The sequence below is a fragment of the Drosophila tropicalis genome, unplaced genomic scaffold (assembly GCF_018151085.1).
Source record: "Drosophila tropicalis isolate 14030-0801.00 unplaced genomic scaffold, ASM1815108v1 contig_805, whole genome shotgun sequence".
In the NCBI taxonomy this organism is placed as follows: Eukaryota; Metazoa; Arthropoda; class Insecta; order Diptera; family Drosophilidae; genus Drosophila; species Drosophila tropicalis.
In genome coordinates, this window is record NW_027173295.1 from 1,984,442 (window position 1) to 2,006,117 (window position 21,676).

General features: G+C 38.5%; 3 protein-coding genes across 3 annotated transcripts in view; 1 reads left to right on the forward strand and 2 right to left on the reverse strand.

The window, feature by feature from the left end:
* The window catches only part of nrm (neuromusculin), a 209,187-nt gene extending 208,151 nt beyond the window's left edge, over nt 1-1,036 (reverse strand). Inside the window, 1 exon segment of the mRNA XM_068293654.1 lies at nt 988-1,036. The gene's annotated coding sequence lies outside the window, so the exon portion shown is untranslated.
* A 7,229-nt stretch (nt 1,037-8,265) lies between these two features.
* LOC137579960 (serine/arginine repetitive matrix protein 1) lies at nt 8,266-10,477 on the forward strand. The gene has a single exon (XM_068293872.1). The coding sequence runs from the start codon at nt 8,429-8,431 to the stop codon at nt 10,241-10,243; it is 1,815 nt and encodes a 604-aa protein (XP_068149973.1). The 5' UTR covers nt 8,266-8,428; the 3' UTR covers nt 10,244-10,477.
* A 1,596-nt stretch (nt 10,478-12,073) lies between these two features.
* Nucleotides 12,074-19,571, reverse strand: Mes2 (Mesoderm-expressed 2). Its single transcript, XM_068293926.1, is given in 4 exon segments — nt 12,074-13,165; nt 13,168-13,703; nt 18,670-18,970; nt 19,087-19,571. Coding segments are annotated over 4 exon segments (1,449 nt in total). The 5' UTR covers nt 19,247-19,571; the 3' UTR covers nt 12,074-12,713.
* Nucleotides 19,572-21,676: the final 2,105 nt, after the last annotated feature.

Below are 21,676 nucleotides of genomic sequence, written 5' to 3' on the forward strand. Positions count from 1 at the left end.
ACACAAACGCGATTTATTCTCTTAAGTATTTCGTATTTAATTAAAATACTTTCACCCACTTTTACCCTGTTTTTCTTTTCTGTGTAAAATGTTTAGTGCAATTTTGTTATTTTTTGTTGATTGATTGAACAGAACAAAGCTTCAACTAATGGCCCAACTTTCCACTCAACTTCTCTCTCAACTTTCCCCGTCCCCATCCAGTTGGATTCCGCCCCCTCTAGAGGCCACTTCATTGATGCAATGAGTTGCATAGTTTAATCGAAAGTATTTTAATATAGTTTTAACGTGTGGGCCAAGCAATAAAATGGAATATCATTTAAATTGAAAGAATTTTCAACTGGGGAATTGAGAAATTGTTAGAATGATTTTCCCTGTTGATGTTTTTTGCCTTTTATTTGTCGCTCACAATTTGCTAAAAAAAAGAATTTTACACAAAATATACATACATATACATATACATATAGCAAAAATCATTTGTAGTTGCTTTATTTTTATTTTTATTGTTTTTGTTTGGTGTAAACACAAATTTGCACTTACCTAGAGGAGAAATTTTGACCAACAATTGGCAAAGGCCAATAAATATTTTATTGCTCAAATAAGAATTGATCAATTTTCACAATTTCACTTGTTGTTGTTGTTGTTGTATTTGGTTTGTTTTTGTTTTATTATTTTTATTAATGTGGACACACACACGATATTTATATTTTATAAATACATTTTTTGATTATTTATTATTTTTTTTTTTTTTTGGTTGTATTGTTTTAGCAAATTTACTAAACTAATTGAAAACTTAAATTGATTTTAGCTAGAAACTTTTCTTAGTAATCAACTTGAAAGTCGTTTAACTAACTTAGCATAATATTAAAGCAAAACTAACTTGGATTTGTTTTTGAAAGAAACGAAAGGAAAATCATTTCCAGATGTCATCCAAATTAATTGCTATCAATTGAAATATTGAAAGACATTTCCGATATACAAAACACTTACCTAGCGCAATATTTTCCCAAGTATTTTGCAATTTTAACATATTTATTTATTTTGGTTTTGGGTTTTTGTTGTTTTTTTCTTTTTGCTTTCGAAGTGTCGCAAAAAAAAACAAGGTAACAAAAAAAAAAAAAAAAAAAATGAAGTCAAAGGCAGATTGAGAAGTTAAGGAAAATAACACGAAAAATTTTCGTAAGTGGAAATTTGCTTTTAGTGGATATTTGGCTAAGAGCTATTTGGCTTGAATGTTTTCAATGTGACAATTTGCTTGTTGGCTGCGACGTTTGGGGAAACTGTTTCCTCCGAACTCTCGAACTCTACGCTTAAATTGTTCGTTTGCAACTGAAAACTGAATGGCGACAAGTGCACACAGTTTGCCAGCAAAAATTCAACTTTTGCTTCCTGCTGCTGCTGGTGCTGGTGCTGGTGCTGTTGCCGTTGCAGCCAGAGAATCGGCGGATCCGAGGCGGGAGCCTCGTTTAAAGGAGTCAAGCAGCAGGATAACAGTTGGCAGTCGGCAGCCAGTCACCAGTCGCCAGAATGGCTCCCAATATGCGAACCGAATAGGAGCCGAAAGTGAGAATATTGTATTATATTGTATGTAGGAGACGTACCCAGAGCCGGAGTCGGTGTCCCGACACACACACACACACCCTAACACAGATACACGTACAATCGACAGCATTCGTGCCTGAATGATGCGAATGGCACTTTCATTCCCAAAAGTGCTTCGCAGCAACCACGATGACGATGAGACAATGACGATGAGGATAATGACGACAGTACGGCCGTATGCCAAGCACAAACGAAGTTCTAAAAACATTCGTGGTCTAAGAAAACAATTATTAGCCATTTGGTTGTTAAATTAAAATTATTAATTGACCATAAAAACATAATCTCTATCATTTATTTAGCCAAGTCGGTAAAGTTAGATGGACATATGTAAATTGTATTGCATGCAATTTATTGCATTTACAATTTTTATAAACTTTGTTATTATGATTAGTAATAATATCTGTTAGCATTCTCTTTCTGCTTCTCTTAAGTAAACAAGATATTCTCTTAAATATTGTCTAGTGTGATTTGTGTGAGATTCCAAGTTTATTTAGCCGAAGTTCCAGCGAGAGTCCCAAATAGGCTCTCTCGTTAAAAGGATGTTGCTCTCTTTCTCTCCACATAACTTTCTCTTAACGTTCTCTGTCGCTCTCTCACTCTCGGCCATAGTCGGCTACTCTGGCTCTCTTAGTCTCCATGGCTCTTAGCGCGTGTGTTCCACATTTCAAAAAGCCGCAAACTGCTGACAGCTGACGGGTCTGGAGATGTCATTTCTACCCCAAACCTCCTCTAGAGGACGCACACTCGTGTGGGCTCCACTTGGTGCAGAGTAGGCAACGCGATTTACGACCAAGTGAGAAAGCCAAAAAGGCAGCCGCCAAAAGGGAAGCAACAACAATAATATGAAGAGAAACAACAACTGAAACATGGCAAGGACCTGCCCCAACAAAACAGCGGGAAGCACATGGCAACTTTGCCGGCCGGCTGAACAATAAATTAGTGAAGCAAGCCAATGGCAATGGCAATGGCAACGGCAACTTGGTATGCAGAATTTCTTTCTTCATCTGCTTCCTTTGGGGTCTAGATGTGCTTCTCAGGAATTTGTGCTCTTTAAATAATGCGGTATTAGAACTGCATCATTTGTAGAGAAATAAAAATATAACCACATATATGTACATCATTTGAATTTATCTTTTCATGTAAACTTAATATACCCTTTGCACTTCCGGAAAAAAGTCGATTTCCTGGAATAAAATGGATATTATTTTGAGTCATTTCATGATTTTCATTTTAATTTTTAGAATCTTTAAGCTTCAGAGGGTATAACAAACATTTTTGACTTGAACAGTATTTGACGGCTAATCAAAGTTGGGAGATTTAGATATTTAGAAATCTTGAGAAGAAAATAAAGATCTTTTGAGTTTCGAAAATTAAAGTAGAAGTAATCAGACTTTATCCACATTTTTTCCCCATTTAACGCAAAATTGAGATGTTGCTTAGTTTACAAGCTTTAATTTTTGATGTCGTTTAAATAAAATAATGCCCCCAAATATATTTCAATTCTTGTTGAAATATACATAAGTGTGTGTAATACGATGAACGTGAAAACAAAAAAGGTAACAGAATTGAATCGAATGAAGAAATGACTATTCGAATGAAAAGATGCAAATTGGTTCTTCTTCTTAGATAACACAGGCTGACATTTTTGAGGTCATGAAAAAGTGCTTTAAGTTCATTAGGTCTCCTAAAGTAATTTGGGGGGTGCTGATTACGGCCCTGTACTTAATGTTTGCCCAACACGTCAGGATTTAAAAAATAATAATATATATATATATATATTCATGCAATATTTTATTGCATCATATAAACATAATATTACATTAAAAACATAATTTTTCAACCTACTAATATATTAAGTATGATTTAAAAGATATTAAAAAAATATCAAAGAGTAATTTCTTTGTTAATATCTTACACATTTGATATGGTTCTATAATGAGTAAAATTTAGACCAAAAAGTATGCTATAGGGATTACAGGAATTATCTGCTTTTTAATTTTACAGAATTACTGGAATTAATCAAATTGTTTGTTAGTAATGTGTGCAACCACGAGCTATTCTAAGGATATTCTAAGATCTGTTAAAAAAGTGAAGAAAATTATTTTTAGCTTTTTATAGTATACTTATTTGTGTCTACTTTCCAACCCCAGGTCTCTTGATTTCACAAAATCTGGACGTAGTGGACGAAAAGCCAAGTATGCTGTCTGAATCAGAATCGTACCAAAATTAGTTTATAACACCTCTCAAGTTGACGTCACCAAAAATCATGTCGGCCTGTGTAATTACAAGCAAGCAAAATATGCCGAAAAGTATGCATCACATTTTGAGTTCCACAAACTGAATTAACAGAGTGCTGTTATTCACATTTCAGCTGTCTGTTAGCCCTTAACAGAGGTAAATTTATTACCAATTCTAAGGAGCAACTTATTACGTATGTATTTGGCTATCAACAATAGAACGTTTGAATTGTGTTCAGGGCCCAATTTAATTTCAATTGTAACAGAAAAAAAAACCCGGAAAATCTAATGTATGTACTTGCCCAGAACAGTAGTAGATGAAAAAAACTTGTCCTAAAAGCTTCTGCGATTTACTGCCGTCCTGTAATCAGCTTTCATTCAAAATCTACTGCAAACACGCACTATGAAAGATCGAGATTGCCCCTCCCCCCCTGTCCATACCCGTTGTCCTCTCGTTCCGCAAGTTTGCTTGTCACTCACATTTGCCTAAAATCTTATATAGTTTTTATGTTCATGCGCTGACACAAACGCGGCCTTTTGTTCCAGGTTCCTGGTTTCGTTCGATCCGGTTTGGTTGGGCTTGGTACATACATACATATGTAAGTACATACATATGTATGTATGTGTATGGGTTTGTTTCAACTCCGTTGGGCTTAGCCTTCAGGCAGGTGGTGCCTAGTTTTTGGCCGGGGCCAAATCAATTGCTCGCAACATGGTAAATCTTTTGGATACACGAAATTTGGTTAGTGTGTTCTGCTTTGGCGCCCAGTAGCATATTTAGGGACGTGGTGGGGCGGGTGAAGGGCATGGGCCGGACCTGGCCGGACTAGACCGGCTCGATGGTAAAGGAAGAAGGCGAAAGATAGAAGTTTCCCCCAATGGACTGGGCATTGATTACAACTGGCAATTTTTCAGCTTGTTGCACATTCGCGTGTTCATGTTGCATGTTGGATGTGGCCTGTGGCGGGTGGCATGAGATGGGTGAACAGTAAGCGGTGGCTGACTATGGCTAGTGCAAAAGATGGTAAAGCAATGTTTCAGCTAAGAGTCATTATACATTATATGAATGTACATACACTCATAGATGAACAATAATGTTAGAAATGTGAACAAATCGTATGAAAAATTTAATGAGCTGCATTCCCTCTTCTCAAAAACATTTTATGACTGGATGTAATTCAAAAGCGAGAAATATCTTTATGTAAGATTTAAACAGTTATGATTTTTATCCTTTTAACAATTGACGGATATCTCTTTTACTAAACAATATATCCATATTTTAATTAATTGCATATTTTATATTAATCCAATTTGATGTACAAACTTATTGTAAACTATTTCGAAACTTTACTGTTTAAAGACATACTTTTCCTTAATTTTTAATAACAACAGTTCGAAAATAATAAAAAACCAGAGGGCCGGGGCTAAATTCGACGGCGTCAAAGTTTGTATACCCTTGCAAGTTGTTTGTTACTCTTTTTTTTACCTATAGCCGTCAAAGATGAAAAACGTTTTATCTAAAAAGTCTTATGTTTGCGAAAGAAGGGCCTACAATCTCAGCATAGGAAATAACGAAGATCAAAGTCACTGTTTTCCAGCGATCGTTCCTATGGGAGCTATATGATATAGTCAACCGATCATTATCAAATTCGGAACAGTCATTAACAGATATGTACATATGTATATTAAAAACAATGGTTTTGTTCTTTGGATGCCTCTTGGCGGTTCGCTTCTTAAGATAACGTTGGCAGACCATCAATGGTTTTTTCCGGGCTGCTCTAGACGAGAGATCATTACGTTTTAGAGCACTTCTAACACTTACCCGGGAAATTGTTCAATTTTTCTCAGCATAATCCACTCTGCCCTGCGTGTTAATAGACGAGGCCGTCCAGTTGCGGGCTTTGAATCGAGCTTATCCTGTTTTTTTTGCACGGTTCAGTAAATAATATACCGTTTTCCGGGAAATCAAAAACATTTGGGCAATCTCTTTGGCAGTTTTACACAATGTGTGGTTGTAATAGACCAACTGGGCCACATCAAATGGTACACGTTTGCCTGGCATTCTTATATTGGTAAATTATTACTACACAAAAAATTGAAGCTGTCGATCGGAAAATCCCGAGAAACAACGGTAAATTTAGAACATGCGGCAAAACGAAACGAAAAAGCGAGATTTATAAACACTTTCTTGGCAGCTGATTCTTGTTACTTTTTTTTGTTTTTTGTTATTTACTTTTGTTAATGGAAACATATTAATATTTTTTTTACTTACTACTTACTTTTTATACTTTAATTTACCTATTTTCATTAAAAAAAATTTGAATGTACCAATTGTTACTGTTTTTCCTTCGCTTTAAAGTAAAAAAAAATTAAATTTTTTCCCTGTTTTAATACTTTCTTGCCAAACTGTATGTACATTATAAGTGGATCACGATTGTAATTGTTCGCTATTTTTGACTTCGGGACAGCCGAAGATTCGGCTTGTATCATAGAAAGCTCCCACTCCTTTGCATTCTCTCAGTTGCCATTTGCCAGTCAGCGCGTTCGTTTTGCTGCAGTTTTTCCGCCTTTTTTTTTGTTGTTTTTTGCATGTGCTTAGTGACCAAACATTTACATAATAACAAAAACTGTCACAAATTAATTTAAAAATTTTTAATCGCACAAGGGAAAAGCGAAAGATCAACAGTGACAATACTGGCATTGCCGTCGCCGCCGCAGTCGCCGTTGATATTGCGCCTGAGCGCAGTCGATAATAATAATGGCAAAGGCGCAAAGAGAGAACTTATGGAGTATGCGTGTGTGTGAGTGAAGCATGTTTCGACATGTCGCCAAACTAGGAACGAAACAAATGTTGGGTTTGACTGTTGTTTTTATTTTTGCACTTAAAAAAATGTGAAGAACTTGTACTTTAAATATACACAACATGTATGTATGTATGTATGTATATCCAAATGTATTACAGTTATATCACTGTGTGTTAAAAAACATCATTTCTACGTACATATGTATGTATGTATGTACGTACATACATAAATTGTTATTTCAATTTGCAAAGTGATTCCCATATTCTTCTTTTTATTTGCAGCTCACGAAGACTTCAGCAGAACAAATTCTAATGGGATCATAGGAAGCTGCCTTTCCATCTTCTTCTCATTCCCACCCTAATTGGTTATTGTTCCATTTTGGCGCCTAAAGCGTTTGATTTGCTAAAGCTTGTGCTTAGTTATGGAGTGTTTTTATTTAAATTTTTTTTTTTTTTGTTGCATTCGAAATGTAAGTGTCATCTAATAAGTGCCAGCTTAAAGTAAGCGCAAAAAAAATGTACAAATGTATGTAAATACATACATACATATGTACATATGTACATACATACTTGCCAAAGAAAAAAGTTCCTACTTTTGGCACAAAAGTTAATGTTGGCAATGCCGTCGTCACAACCTCCGCCGCAGTCGACGTCGCTGTTGCGCCTGAGCATAGTGGAAAGAGAAAACGGAAAAGGCGCATCGCAAGAAATCGAGAGAGAATTGTGTCCGTGTGTGTTTTTTTTGGCGTGTTGCGTGTGTGTGTGTGTGCGACATTTTGTGTTGCAAAGTGTTTTTTGTTTTGTTTTTTTTTTTTTTGTGTTTTCACGTATGCGTGTGTGTCTGTGCAAAGAAGAAGTATGCAAAACTGATTGAAAATGAAGGTATGTATGTATGTATGTATGTACATGAAATGTATGTATGTGTATGAAAATATGAACTTATTAAGTTACTTTTATCAAATTATATGTAAATGAATTATGAATGTACATATATGTACATATGTAATACATATATTATGTATGTATGTATATTCTTTTGCAGCAAATGATTAACATGTGCTAACGATTCGTTTTTAGATTTTTTTTTCTATTTCGATCTTATGTATTTCTTACAGATCAGTAAAGTATTTTTTAATAAGACATAATTTTTAAAAATCACACGAATTGATAGAATGAAATGAATTTCCTGTGGGTTTCTTTTTGAACCTTTTTTAAGTTCATGTTGTTTCAATAACACCTTTAATAAACCTTTAATTTTTTCAAATTTTAAGATGTGTGAAAAGTGGTGGCGGATCTAGCTCATAATTTTGGAGAGAAAATCTTTCATAGATTTCAATATTTAACTTCCATTCATTGATAAAATCTAGGATTTAGGAGACGAGTTCCCGCATTTCCCACCCCAAGGATTAGCAACTGCTCAAAAGACTTTATAAAATCATCGTTTTAGAAATATATTTTTTAACAAACTGTCTTACTTATGTATGTATAATAATCTAAAGTAGTATCTTTGTATTAAAATATTGGTTTTAAAACATACCAAAAGTCAATTAGATGTTTGAAATAGTAAAAAAATTCAGCATATCCAGTTTGGTATTCTATCTTTATTACAATCTCTCGATATGTATAGAATTCTTATTGATTTTGGGGGGCCATAGAAATTTGTCATTGAAATTTTCGTAAACTCAAAATTTAAATATTTTATTCGATAAAACAAAAACCCAAATCAGATTGAGAACAGAACAACAACAAAAAAGAAGAAAATACATACATGAAATAAAACAAATTAAACATGAGAGATAAATGGAACGATGAACGGGAGGAGGAGGATGACTATGAAGAGACGAGCTTCCATTCCAATTCCAGTTCACATCTGAATGAGCGCGGGGGAGCAGGAGGGAGGAAAGAGCGTCATTATTGTGAGCTTGATGAGAATGGTGAGATGGTTTGTCGCCAATTGACATCGTATGAGTGCAAGCTGGAGGATGATGTCGAGCAACTGCAGGATGCACTCTTTCGGATCACTTCGCATTATGCCAAAATACAGTTTCGTTTGCGTCAAATAGCCACTGCCTCGGGCTGTGAGAGAATGTGTCTGCTGAAGGAACTGGAGCGAATGACCAGCCAGGATTTGGACAATGCCAAGCAGATGGAGATTGATAGTGAATTACCAAGCCTCGCGAGTGACTCTCAGAGTTTAGGTAACGTGCGAGTAAAACAGCACAAGATACTAACCCAACTGCGCGGAAGGCTCCAGAATCTAGCGGATGCCGCTGGAGCCTGTTTCCAAACGGAAACTGGTGGTTGCTATAATCTCAGTCGCTGTGTCTGCCAAAGCAAGGTGAAGCAAGGAGTGAAATTGCCCATTTTCGATGACGATGGGAATCTGATTGAGTCACATGACCAGGGTTGTCACTGCTGTCGTTGTCAGGCTCGTTTGGATCAGCAGGGTAAGGGTTTGCCAGAAGGTGCCATAGAAAGTGAAGCTCCAGCTCCTGTTTTATCCCCTGGACGGCGATATCTTTCCGAAACTTGGTCGGACACGGACTATGGCATAGTCGATATGGATGAAATGAAATCTAAATCAATGAAGAAGAAAAAATCTAAAGCCGCTAAGAAAAAGAGCTCAAGTAGATCCAGAAAACAATCGGTCCAACGGCATTACGATTATGAAGATTTGGGTAGCGCTGGTGATCAGAAAACCCGAAAATATTCTTCAGAGGATAATGCTGATGATCGCTATGCCCAATTGAATAGACGATCCCGTCCCAAGAGTCAAAGTAAACAACGTCAAAACAGAGTCCGTTCGACCAACACCAGACGACCCGAACGAATGCCACCAAACAGTGGAAGTCGTTTGTCCAGTCGAGCTACTAGCCGGACTCCATCTCCTCCCAAGATCTGGAATGCTAGTTCACCCAAACGTCTCTCTGGTCAAGCATCTTTAATGGGTAGCAATCACTCTGGACTTCGTCAAACGCCATTGCTGCCAAACTACTCAAAAAGTGAACCCTTGCGCCGAAGTACGCCAAATCAGCGTCCTTCAGGTGAAACACGGGTTCGTTGTCCAGCAGTTTGTCGTACCAATCGCCTATGTCAGAAGCCAAAGGAAAACGAACAGATAGCAGATAGTAGTGGACAAGGACAACCACGACGACGTCGACCCCATTATAGCTCTGAATCTGATGCAGACACTGATCGAACGGAAAACATGCGGCATACACCATACGTTCGAAGATCGGAAAATGAAAAAAAACTGGGAGGCGGACAAATGGTTCAAGAAAGATCACAGAAACATCTCTTTAATCAAATCATCGGAGATAATCCTCGACATCAGGCAATGGCTAAAGCAAACAACAACAATTCTACCAATCAAGGGAATACGGCAGAAACTAATAAATCACCGCATAGCTCTCATGGCATAGCTTGTACCTGTTGCTCGTGCAGTCGCCGTATGGCCCAGGACTTTGGTATCTCTCCGGACCGACCAAGTACTAGCACTAGCAGCAATAGAGCCGCCAATAATTCTCCCAATCAGAATAAGCCACTTATAGTTGTTAAATCGTCTGTATGGGATGATTTGAAAGAAACCCAAAAGGATAAATAATATAGGCAAAAAGGACATGTGAATTGAAATTTTAATTTAACATAAAGTACAGTCAACAGCAGAAGCAGACGAACAAACAAAAGTTTTGCCCAAATGTGTGAGTGCTTTGTGTTAAGTTAAAATCTCAATTCTGGCAACCGCACACAAAAAACAACAATACACAGATTTCTATATATATAGATGTATATATATTTTTGATATAGATTAAATGTTCTCTTCGAGCCCTTTTTCCAATTGTCTAATATGTAGTGCACAATGATGATGATGATGCTGCTTCTTGCTGCTGGCCATCATTATGATCACCATTCCAACCAACCATCCATCATTCCTCTTTTTGCTTTCTACCCTCATGTATTGCTGGCCATGGTCGTTGAACCCATCGATCCGACAGCTACCAGCAGCAACAGCAGCAGCATCCCTTAAAGCGCCGCTTGCTTGCTTTTTGTTTTTAACAAGGCTAACAACAATGAGAGGGGGTAACCAGTTTTCTACTTCTTCTTTTGGCAGCTTCCTGTCGTGCCAGAAAGAAAGAAGAATCGCAGTTTGGGCAAAAAAAAATTTTCCGCGCATGCCCGCAACGCTCTCGAAAATGCTCTGTGTTAGGTAGTCCGTCCGAACCAGGCCCGATTCTCTTCATTCCCAATCCCAAATACTATTCGAGGGTTGGTTTATTGTTCTGTTTGAGATTAAATTTCCCCCTCCCACCCCCCTTTCCCGTTGCCTGCATTTCATTCATGACTGAGCCGCCTCACTCTCAGCCAGCTAGTCTCCGTCCATAAGTTGGTCTATATCGTTTTTGGCATGCCCTCATCATCTGGCTTCCCCGCAGTTTATATTGCCTGTCCCTCTCCCTTCTTCCTTTACTCTTCTCTCTTTTGTGTATGGCGCATGCTCGCATCGTCGTCCTGTCCGCTCGTTGTTCCTTATCTTCATTGTCTCATTGTTGACTGGTTTTTATGACGCCTCCTGTACTAATGGTCTTTAGCTACAATCTATCTGTCTCACTCTTGCTCTTCATGTCCGATATTTAGAGGGTTTTCTCGCTGTAAGCATTATCGTCTGTGTGACATCTGGCCAAATGTGTGTGTTTGTCATGGTACCAACAAAAACAATACGAAGAATGCGTAGCAGATGAAGACGCAGCAGCAAACAGGAATAAATCATGAAAATATTGAATACCGAATTGGGTATACCCTGTAAAAATCAGTAAAATTATCTGTTTTATCTAGATCCTAAAAAACTTGCCCAAATAGCTAACGATGCTGATCTGAAAATTATATTTCTGAATTTGTACACATTAATATTTCGGAAGCATTAGGCGTACCATAAAAAAGAAGAGTTGCTCGGAAAGTCTTTTCTTTCAAAAAATAAGGGAAGTCTTGTCCCAGGAGTAATATGCCAAAAAGCTGGTGGGACCATGTAATTCTCCTGGACGAATGTAAGTCCATCTTTTTGGAAGTGATAGAGAGACAATGGTTTGGCGGAATCCCAACACAGAGCTGAAGAAGAACACGGCGGAGGTCACGTAATAACACGTACATTTTAAGGCTGCATTTTGACAATGTGAGTTGGAAATCTGGTCTTCATCGATGACATAATGAAACAACATTTTAGATTTATAATGGTTAGAGTATGTATATATATTGTATATAAATTTGCCACTTGAAAATTATAGCTAATCTTACATATATATATAAATATATATGTATATTCTTGGCAAACATTGGCAAGAGTTTTGAACTTATTTTTCGTTTCACTTCGATGATCAACAAGAAGTAGAATCTTGTACAGGAAAAAAAAAAACAAAAAAAAAATTACATAGCATTATAGTTTTGCTTCATGTGATGATACAGATATGATATTATTATGGATATATATATATACTATATATGCTACAGTTTGTTGGATCTTAAAACTAAATTAACATTTAACTAAATCTCATACTTGGCTATATCGATAATAGAAAAAAAATGTATGTATGTATATATAAAGATATCGTTATTTAAACATAAATTGTAAATTTTTCTTTGTCTTTGTGTTGTCTTTGTTCATATTTGTTACATTTTGTCTTTGCATTTCTTGACTGAAAATCATTTGGTTTAACTAGTTCTTTCGATTAAACGATTTACATATTCGTTTTGTTGTTTTTTTTTTTTTTTTTAAGTTTTCTTCTTTGTTTGTTTTTTTGGCATGGCACAAATTTGGCATTGAAATTGAAACTTATATGGCAAGATGAAAGTGTGAGAAAACAAAATGTATGGCAAGGGGGCAAGATAACCAACATCGTATCGCGCTTGCTTTGAGCAGCTGCATCAATCCATAATGAGCTTAGCTATACAATGATTATAATAGCGAAAAAAAAAGAAAGAAAAAAAACACTTATAATTCAACCCACCCACCCGACAGCAAAACCCACAACCCGCAGAAGCATTCGCCTCCCCTTTTTTGGATTTTGTCTCCTCCATCTCCTTTATTTGGCGCTTCCCTCACATTGTTGCATCTGGACGAGGAGCAAAAGAATCCGATTCATTAGATTATCCGCCTCGGAATCCTCCATGCTGTTCAATTTGGCTGATATGAAGCCACAGAACTTGGAATTGAGTATCTCACGAACGGTTTGAGGTGGCGCAATATCCAATCCTCCGACAACGGATCCAGGACCACCACCACCAGATGCGGCAGCTGCAGCGGCGGCGGCGGCAGCTGCTGCACTATGTTGTTGTTGACGCAAATGATGATGCTGCTGTAGCATTTGATCCTCGTAGTCATCGCCATCGATGCCGCCGGGCACAACATCCGCATCATCATCATCATCATTGTCATCGAGATCGTCTTGCCGGCGTTTACGTTGCATGCCCAGATCACCGCCCGCGTTTGTACTACGCGGTGAATTTGAATCGAGTATCAATGGATAGGGAAATCAGCATCTATGGCCTCCAATTCTTCGACCTCATCGGATGCATCGGCACTGCGCAGTGAGCTGGCATCCATGTCATCGTAACTCTGATGATGATGGCGATGATGATGATGCAGATGCTCATTTCGAGTGGAGCTCACACGACTGTCATTTGGCTGTTGTTGTTGTTGCTGTTGTTGCTGATGGGCGGGCAACGGTTGAACTCCAGTTGAGCTGGTGCTACCGCTGCTACTGCTACCAGCTCCAGATCCTCCTCCATTGACTCCTCCGCCCCCACCTCCAAGTCCAGAGCCCGTTGAGAGATCCATCTCTGGTTTAACATAATAATCGCTATAATAATCTTCATTGCTCATATTCAGTCCCGAGCATTTCGATAAATTGAGCACAGCGGATGAGTCATTAAAGGATGAGGATAACTTCAGGCCACCCGTTTTATTGCTATTGCCTTGAATGCTGTTGTTATTATTATTGTTGTTATTATTATTATTGTGAAGATGCTGAGCAAAGGCACTCAAGTTGAGATCACTGGCATGGGAGGCGCCCCTTTAAAAGAAAGAGAGAGAAAGAATAGTCACGGTTAGTTAGTTGCCACACATACATATACATATGCACATACATAATAGAGCGGGGAAAGCCAAGTTCAATCAAGTTTCAATTCCAAAAATACATAAACCAAAAACCTAAATCAACCCCCATGGAAATATTCAAGGGCATAACATATTTTAATATGTCGAAGTCTTAATACTCTATACAGATATCCTCCTTCTTTGCTATCTAAAAAGTATTTTCAATTGAAAAACTAGTTCACTTGACTTTGTATGTAAGAAAACCAAAGAGAAATAATATCTAATATCTATTTTACTTGTCAGTTGGAATGGAAAACCAAGAGCATTATCATCATCATAATGCTATTTAAGCCATAATTGTATACCTTTGCAAATAGGACTCTTGGACTCAGCCGAATCAGATCACGATATTTTATATAGCTCTCACGCAAATGCTCATTGCTCCAGTCTAGATGCAAGATCATTTGACTTTTTAGATAAAACGTGTTTCCAGATTTACGGCTATAGGCAAGGGAAGAGTAACAACAAAACTTGCAAGGGTATACAAACATTGGCTCGGCCCAACTTTAAGCCAAAAATTGGCATACCCGTTAAGTACCAGAGTAAGTATATGACCAAATTATGAATACGTTGACGACGACGGACGTGCTCAAAGAAACCAAAAAAAAAAAAAAAAAACACACACACACACGGACAAAAAACTACCAACAAAATGTACATATTTGAGATGATGCTGCTGAGTTGGTAAAGTAGAACAAGAAGACGAAGTCACGTCGAGGCCTGATTTCCTTTAGCGTCTGTCCCGGCCGACAGACCGACCTTATGCTTCTCAAATTTCAAGAGCATTTTCTTCTCCAACAACAAGATGCAGCTGCTTTTGCTTTACCCAAGCACTAATCAACCATCCATCCCGTCCCATCGCATCCTTGCTATTTTTAGCCATTTTTCCCCAACCAATGCAGCAGCTCCTTGAGAAACGATCGCAGGTAGTTGACAATTGGAAAATGTGAAATGTGAAGCGTATGAGAATATTTGAATGCATGGATATACATACATACATACATACATACATTAACTGGGGCCTGCCTAGAGACACACTATTTGTCCTCAATGGCCGTCGATTCCTAATCAGGGCTAAATGCATTTTCCCATGTTTCGTATAGACCCCAAAAAAATTGTTCTATTTGCCTGCGGCTTCTGTGGTCTTTTTCTCTCGTCTCACATTCGATTCGGTTTTTAGTTTAGTGTTTTGTACATGTTATTTTTTGGCTTATCAATATTTGCTTCCGCTTCTCTATACCCAACCGCAATGGAAACAGACTGACTGACCGACCGACCGACCGACCCATTAGACAAATGGACAATATTTCCATAGAATTATGTACATGTCTAAAAGAACTAAGTACATATGTATGTATGTACATATGTAGCTAATTTGTAAGTAATTACCATATATGTATGTATCTTTCATTTTGTTAAGATTATATGTATGTATGTATATGTATACAGTTATCAAATTTAGGCAATTCAGACCACAACTAACATAATGACGCCTCAGGCTAAAACACATTATGTTCTGTATGTAAATATATCGAAACCCTATAGAAACTTAGTTTCAGACTCTTGTTAGTTTAATTATATTTTCACCCAAATTTGCTGAAGAATATCTAGGGAAATTTAGCTGGAAAATCCCTAAGATATTCCATTCTTTAAGAGTTTCAAGTTTATTCTTGAATAGTGATATAGCCAAATTACATTTCAGATCAGTTTCGCAAGAAAAATATGTAGGTTCCTTAAGGTTTTTTACGGACCATGATCACTTCTAAAGGATTGCTGCGGAACAACAATCGTTTCTTGAGGTTTCATAGGGACAAATATCCTTTTTTGAGGATATGTACACAAAATCTGTTCTTGAGATTTCCTTGGAAACAAAGATCGCTGCCTAGAGACAAAGATCGTTCTTTGTGGGTTTCTAAGATGGTCTTTGGAGGATTGCAAGGGAACAAGCAATGTTACATATGTACATCAGTAGATAGAATTTCTACACATAAATTATCAGACATTTCAAACATCTTCAAAATTATTTTAATTTGCTTATTTCAAAACGATTTAGAAAGTTTTAAGTTTCAAAAAGTCTCAGAGAAAAGGAGCAATTCTAAAAGTCATCCTATGTGTATGTATGTATGTACATGTGTATGTACATAATGCTAAGAAATCATTTGATTTTTCAGTTGTAAAATTCCCTATAAGCCTCTCCCTCGCTTTTTCAATTAAAATTTTCAGGGGGGAGGTATACGCCCAATATTTTTTTTGAGTCACTGTTCTCTGGGTAGTTTGTGGAGTGGTGGTCAGTGACACGCGCATGCTAACGGGGTCGACCCGGGCCGTCCCGTCTGTACTGAGATTTTGTTTTGACTTTGGGGCTTAGTGGGGAGAAGGGATCGTAAGAGGTGTGTATGGTGGGCGGTGGAAGGGGACGTCGTTGCCGTCGAAACAACAATTTCATCAATTTTGCAGCTCATTTGCTTATTAAATCATAAGCGTGACACACAGCAAAACATACAAACACACAAATACATGCCCATAGGATGCGATATATACATATATGTGTGCGCGTGTGTGTGTGTGAGTGTGGCCAGCGACCAACCCCGTTGGTTGGATGTGATGTGTGTATGTTTGCTTTTCGGTCGGGTCGGTGGGCATAAAATACCATATATTTTTAACCCTGGCCGAAGCCGCAGAAGCAAACGGCAAACGCAGACGCAGCCAGCCGAGCCTCGTTCGCTAAATCGTTCACACACACACATGTGTGTGCTCTGTGTTGTACTCTCCCTGTCGAATGTAATTTTTTGCTCTCTTTGATTCTACATTTTTCTAAACTTGGTCCACAATCATCTGTATTTCTCCTTTACTGATTTTCATTTTCATTCGTGTGTGTGTGTGTGAGTGTATGTAGAGCTCTCTCTTTCTTTTTTCTTCTCGCTCTGTCGCCACCATGGAAGTTCTTGTTGGTGTTTTTGGTTTTAATTTTTTTTTTTTTTTTTTTGCAGCTTCCCTCGGCTCTATTCTGTTTTTGTTTTGTTCAAGTGGCTCACTGAGACGAAGACCTGAGGAGACGACACGAGATTCTGGTGGAATGATGTTGTATAAGTTTTTCGCTTTTGCTTTTCAAAGGCATATGACAGAGAGCGAGCGAGAGAGTGAGAGAGAGATAGAGAATGAGAGGGAGAGAGATCTGTTTTTATGGCTATGGCTCAAGTCCCCGGACCAGGCCGAGCCGGGTCCGTTCCGTTTTTATACTGTTGCTGTTGCTTCTGTCTGTTATCAGCTCAAAATAATAAAAATTTAAATATGTGTAAGCGTGTGTGTGTTTGTGTGTGTATGACTGTGCTGCGGGCATGTGTCGCGGGGCATTGGAACCGCTGGTTGTTGCTGCTGCTGCTGTTGCCCATGTGGGTACAGTCAATTGAAAGGAAATGGCCTTATTTCATATAAATATGTACATAAAGTACAATACACACACACACATATACACACACACATACACACTCTCACCCAACTCAGCCTCAAACTCAACTCAAATCAACTCGATTCAGAGATCTCAGTTTTGAACGTATTTGCGGGTCTCTGGCCGGCCTGTTGGTCATTCCTTTGTTTCTCGATTTGTTTTTTTCCACGACCATGTTCCCGATTTCTTCTTCTACTCTTTGGCCTAGGTGTTTTTTGAAATTTAACATTCGTATTAAAAATCTACACACACACACACCCGTAAGTACGAATTCGTTTAGCCCATGAGAGACACTTCCCATTTCTAGCGTATTCTTATCAGTTTTCTTGGAAGCGTTATTGGGGAAGCACCATTTGCAATTTATGTATTATCACTTGAAAGGATCCTTCTAACCATCATAATCAGACATTGTTTTTTTTTTTTTTTTTTTTTTTTGAGTGAGTCATTTCCCTATGTCTGTAATGCCAAAAGTAAACTTAACTGTCAGAGACCCTAAAATTTCCGAGTATTTCAATAAGCTAAACTCTTTGTAATCTTTCAGGTGGTGCTTAGGCATGTGGTTGGTTTTTCCAGTTTTTACCGCCGTTTTAGCGATCAACAGGAGGAAGCCTGAATAGAAGTAGTAGATGGTGCGAGTGTTTGAGGAGGGGTGAAGGAGATGGAAACAAAATCAACACACTCATATTCATTTTACTTAGCGTGCGTGTGTGTGTGCCATGATTGTTTCAGATCAGTTGTAATGACTCATTATTCAGTCCAAGGAAAATGGGGTGGTGCACGATCAAAATTGATCGAAAGAACTATGTAAATATTTTTGTAGTTTGCATTTTGCACCGCAGAACACAGAAGAAGAAGAGGACAAAACAAAAATAATGACTGAGTGAGTGTGACACAATGGCAAGGTTAAAGCTATCACACACAACAAAACACACAAAGCCAAAACGCAGCTAAGAACCGTTATTCATGGCTTTGGGTAACAACAACAGCTAGCCGCACTTTGGCCGCCGCGCTCACTCATTGCCTTGCTTTATGGGGACCGAGACAGAAAGAGTGAGAGAGAGGGTTGTGGAAGGGGGGAAGTGACAGAACGAGAGCAAGCTTATCGAATATACATACAAATGTACATACATATGTACATATTTTGCTCTTTATATGGATCGATCGTCGTCATCAATCCAGGGACTGTGCCTTTTTTCTACTATTACAAAAACGCGATCGCATTTGGCAGGTGGACTTGTAACGGGAGCTTTAAAAATGATAAGACCTCAAACAGACCTCCAAAAGGTAACACCCGAATTGAGATCGATAAAGAAACCCACCATTCAAATTGTAACTGATTCTATGTCAAATCAAAAATTTGGCCAAAAAATATGCATAGAATATCTCTAATTGGTATGAGATTGATTGACTAATTGGATGATAGAGCTCTACTTACTTTCTCTCCCTGATGACATCTCTGAGAAAATCCATGGCTTCATATAGACTCCATTTGGGTTTAAATCCAGTACCCATTAGCTTAACATGGGCCAATTCGCGGCGATAAGATTCTCGCAAAGATTTAAAAGCTCGCGCAACTCGACGACCTGGAGCATTGAACTCTCGACCGATGTACTCCCATGCTCGATTCTTTTCCTCTTCGGCGCCTTTAAAATTGGGCAATCTTGAGTCCCATAATATGGGATTGTCGTGAACCATTTGGATAAGCTTCAATTTGTCCGAAGCATTGCGACGCACCACTAAAAAACAGAGGGAGAGAGAACGAGATAGAATAGCAGAGAAATTAATTTAATTTTTGGAACAATTCAGGCGTGGAGATGGAGGATCGATTGGGTGGTGGGTGGGGGGTACACACATTTTTTAATCTTCTGCACTGGCGGCACTATAGCCGTTGATGATGATAGTTGATCCACTTTTGGCTTCATATCGAGGGCAATGGCAGCAGCTGCAGCGGTCATATCCTGCAACGAGTTCGAGCCCGTTGTTGTGGGCGATGAGCCAGAGATGGGCGCCATCAAGATTTGCTGAAGAATTTGATGATTTATGTTGGCCAGTGTTTAATGTTCACTATGTGTGTGTTGTTTTGTTTTTTATTTTTTTTGTTGTACTTTGTTTCTATTCACTTCACTTCGAACGCGATCAAATCGATGGGATGGATGATCCGCTGGGGTGTATGTATTCCCTTGCTGCTGTTATTATTGTTGTTGTGGTTGTTGATATTGACGGGGCTGCTACCCTCTCACGACCAAGTTTAAACAGCAACTAAAAACCAAAGCCAAAAAGAAAGAAAAACAAAAAAATAACAACCACCGTCAACGCGCCGAAGTCGTTGAAGCCGAAGGCAGCAGAGCAGTCGGCAGCAAGCCCGCATTTCGTAGGCCAAACTAAACCGCGAAATTGTACGCTCTCCCTCTCTCTGTCTCTCTCACTTTTTCATATACGCATACAAATGTACACTAAGCCAGAAAATCACGCGCACACAATGTTCTCCGCTCAAAAGAGAGAGAGAGAGACAACGAGAGCGAGAGAGCAGGCAAACGAACGGGCAAAAGATGCGCCCGCTTCCGCCCGTTCTCTCCTTGTTGACGCTGCTGCGTCTGTGCCTGGTTCTGGTTACCGTTATCTGCGTCGGCGTCGCAGCCCCCAAACAAAACCGCGTTGATAGCTCAGAGTCAGGCCCAGACATAGTTGCAGACCAGGCCACAATCTGAGAGAGTCTCGTCCTCTCTGTCTCTCTCTCTCTCTCCCTCGCTCATGTTCTTGATGTGGCCCCTCGCGCATTCGCTCAGGGGGAAAAATGCCGTTTAATTGTAAACCACAACAGAAAGTAAAAGCGAGCAAAAGAATGAACGCGACACACACACACACATAGAGCCATGCTGGCGCATGTTTATACGTGTGTGTTAGCACCAGCAACAACAAATAAGAAGTTCTATGCATGCAAATACCCTGCATCATGTAACTGATTTTGATTTTTGACTGTTAATAAAAATTATTAATGATCAGAATTAATCATAATAATCTTTTATTTGGCAAAAAGATGCATTTAGTTAGATATTTGTTTTAAAACTAAATAAAATTCTAAATTTCAATTGGAAAAACCAAAATTATCATTACCATCGAGTCGACTGTATTTTGAATGAACATCAAGCAAACTTATTTCTCGGAATTTTTCACCATTACTTTTTTTCAATTTTCTTTTGTGGTTCAGTTTGAATTTTCGCAAAGAATTACATACTTGACTATTGAAATTCGGAGTCCTTTAAGTTTTTTTTTCGTTTTTCCTTTTTATAATAGATTAAATATTTACTTTGAATAATTTAAATGTTTTGTTGATAATATTAAGCCATAAAATTGTTTCAAACTACATTAAATGCATTGAAAATACCATAAGAATGAATTGTGCAAAGAATTGTTTAACATACTGTATACATACATACATATGTACATATGTACATACATAGTTCAAATGGGTTTACGGGATCTTGGCATTTCTTTTGAATGCCGTAATACGTTTTGCTTGCTCAACGGAAGATGAGGCATCCTCCGGAGCCTTCTTGTTCAGCGAAAACCAAGTAGCGCTCAGTTAAAGATCGGCCTGGCCTACCCCAAAATTGCTTGCATTTTTCATACATACATACATAGTAACATTTACATTCACATATGTATGTATGTATGTATGTAAGTTCATACATACTCGAAATGCATTAAAAGCAACGACTTTGTGTGTAACTCAGACAGGCCGTCTTGAAACTCGGCCCATTCGATATGTTTGATCCTCCTCCTCTTAGTTCTTTTGCTTCTCTCCAATTTTTCTCACTCTCTTAAATTTTTGGTCTAACCATCCCCCTTCCAAAAATTGTTATTGTTGCACTTATTTCATTTTCCAATTCGTAGTTGCTGTTAGGTCGGTCGCTCTCTTTATCGTCGATTGTCGTCGTTGGCGTCGTCGTCGTCGTCGTCATTGTTGTCGTTTCTCGGTTTGTGTTTGGGGCAGGGATGGAGCGGCAGAGCAGAAGAGGGATTTGAGCCCGCTTAAGTAATGCACGACGATATGGCACTGCTTGCTTGCTTGCTTCTTCTTCTTCTATTTCTAGTGGCGTTTTGGTGGTGGCGTCTACAACAATTGCGTTTTTAGTTTTAATTTTTCGTTGTTGCTGCTGCTGTTCTTGTTCCTCTTCTCTTTGCCTTATTCCATAGGTTTTTGGTTTGTTTCTTGCAGTTCGGAAACATTTGGATCACACATGTCGTCAACGATCTTGCCAAAAGCGAGAGAGTAGGAGTCGAAGACGCAAAGGAAGACCGAAGGAGGAGGGTGAGGAGGCGGCGGAGAACGACGGAACGCTATTCTTTTGGCCTGCGCTTTGCCCTCATATTCGTTGCAGTGCAGCATAGAGAAAAATAAAAGAGATAAGCGCAGCACACTCTGCGAGTGCTTCGTTCAC

Excerpts from the sequence above, each read along its gene's own strand:
- LOC137579960 (XM_068293872.1), top strand. The coding sequence starts at position 8,429 with ATGAGAGATAAATGGAACGATGAACGGGAGGAGGAGGATGACTATGAA.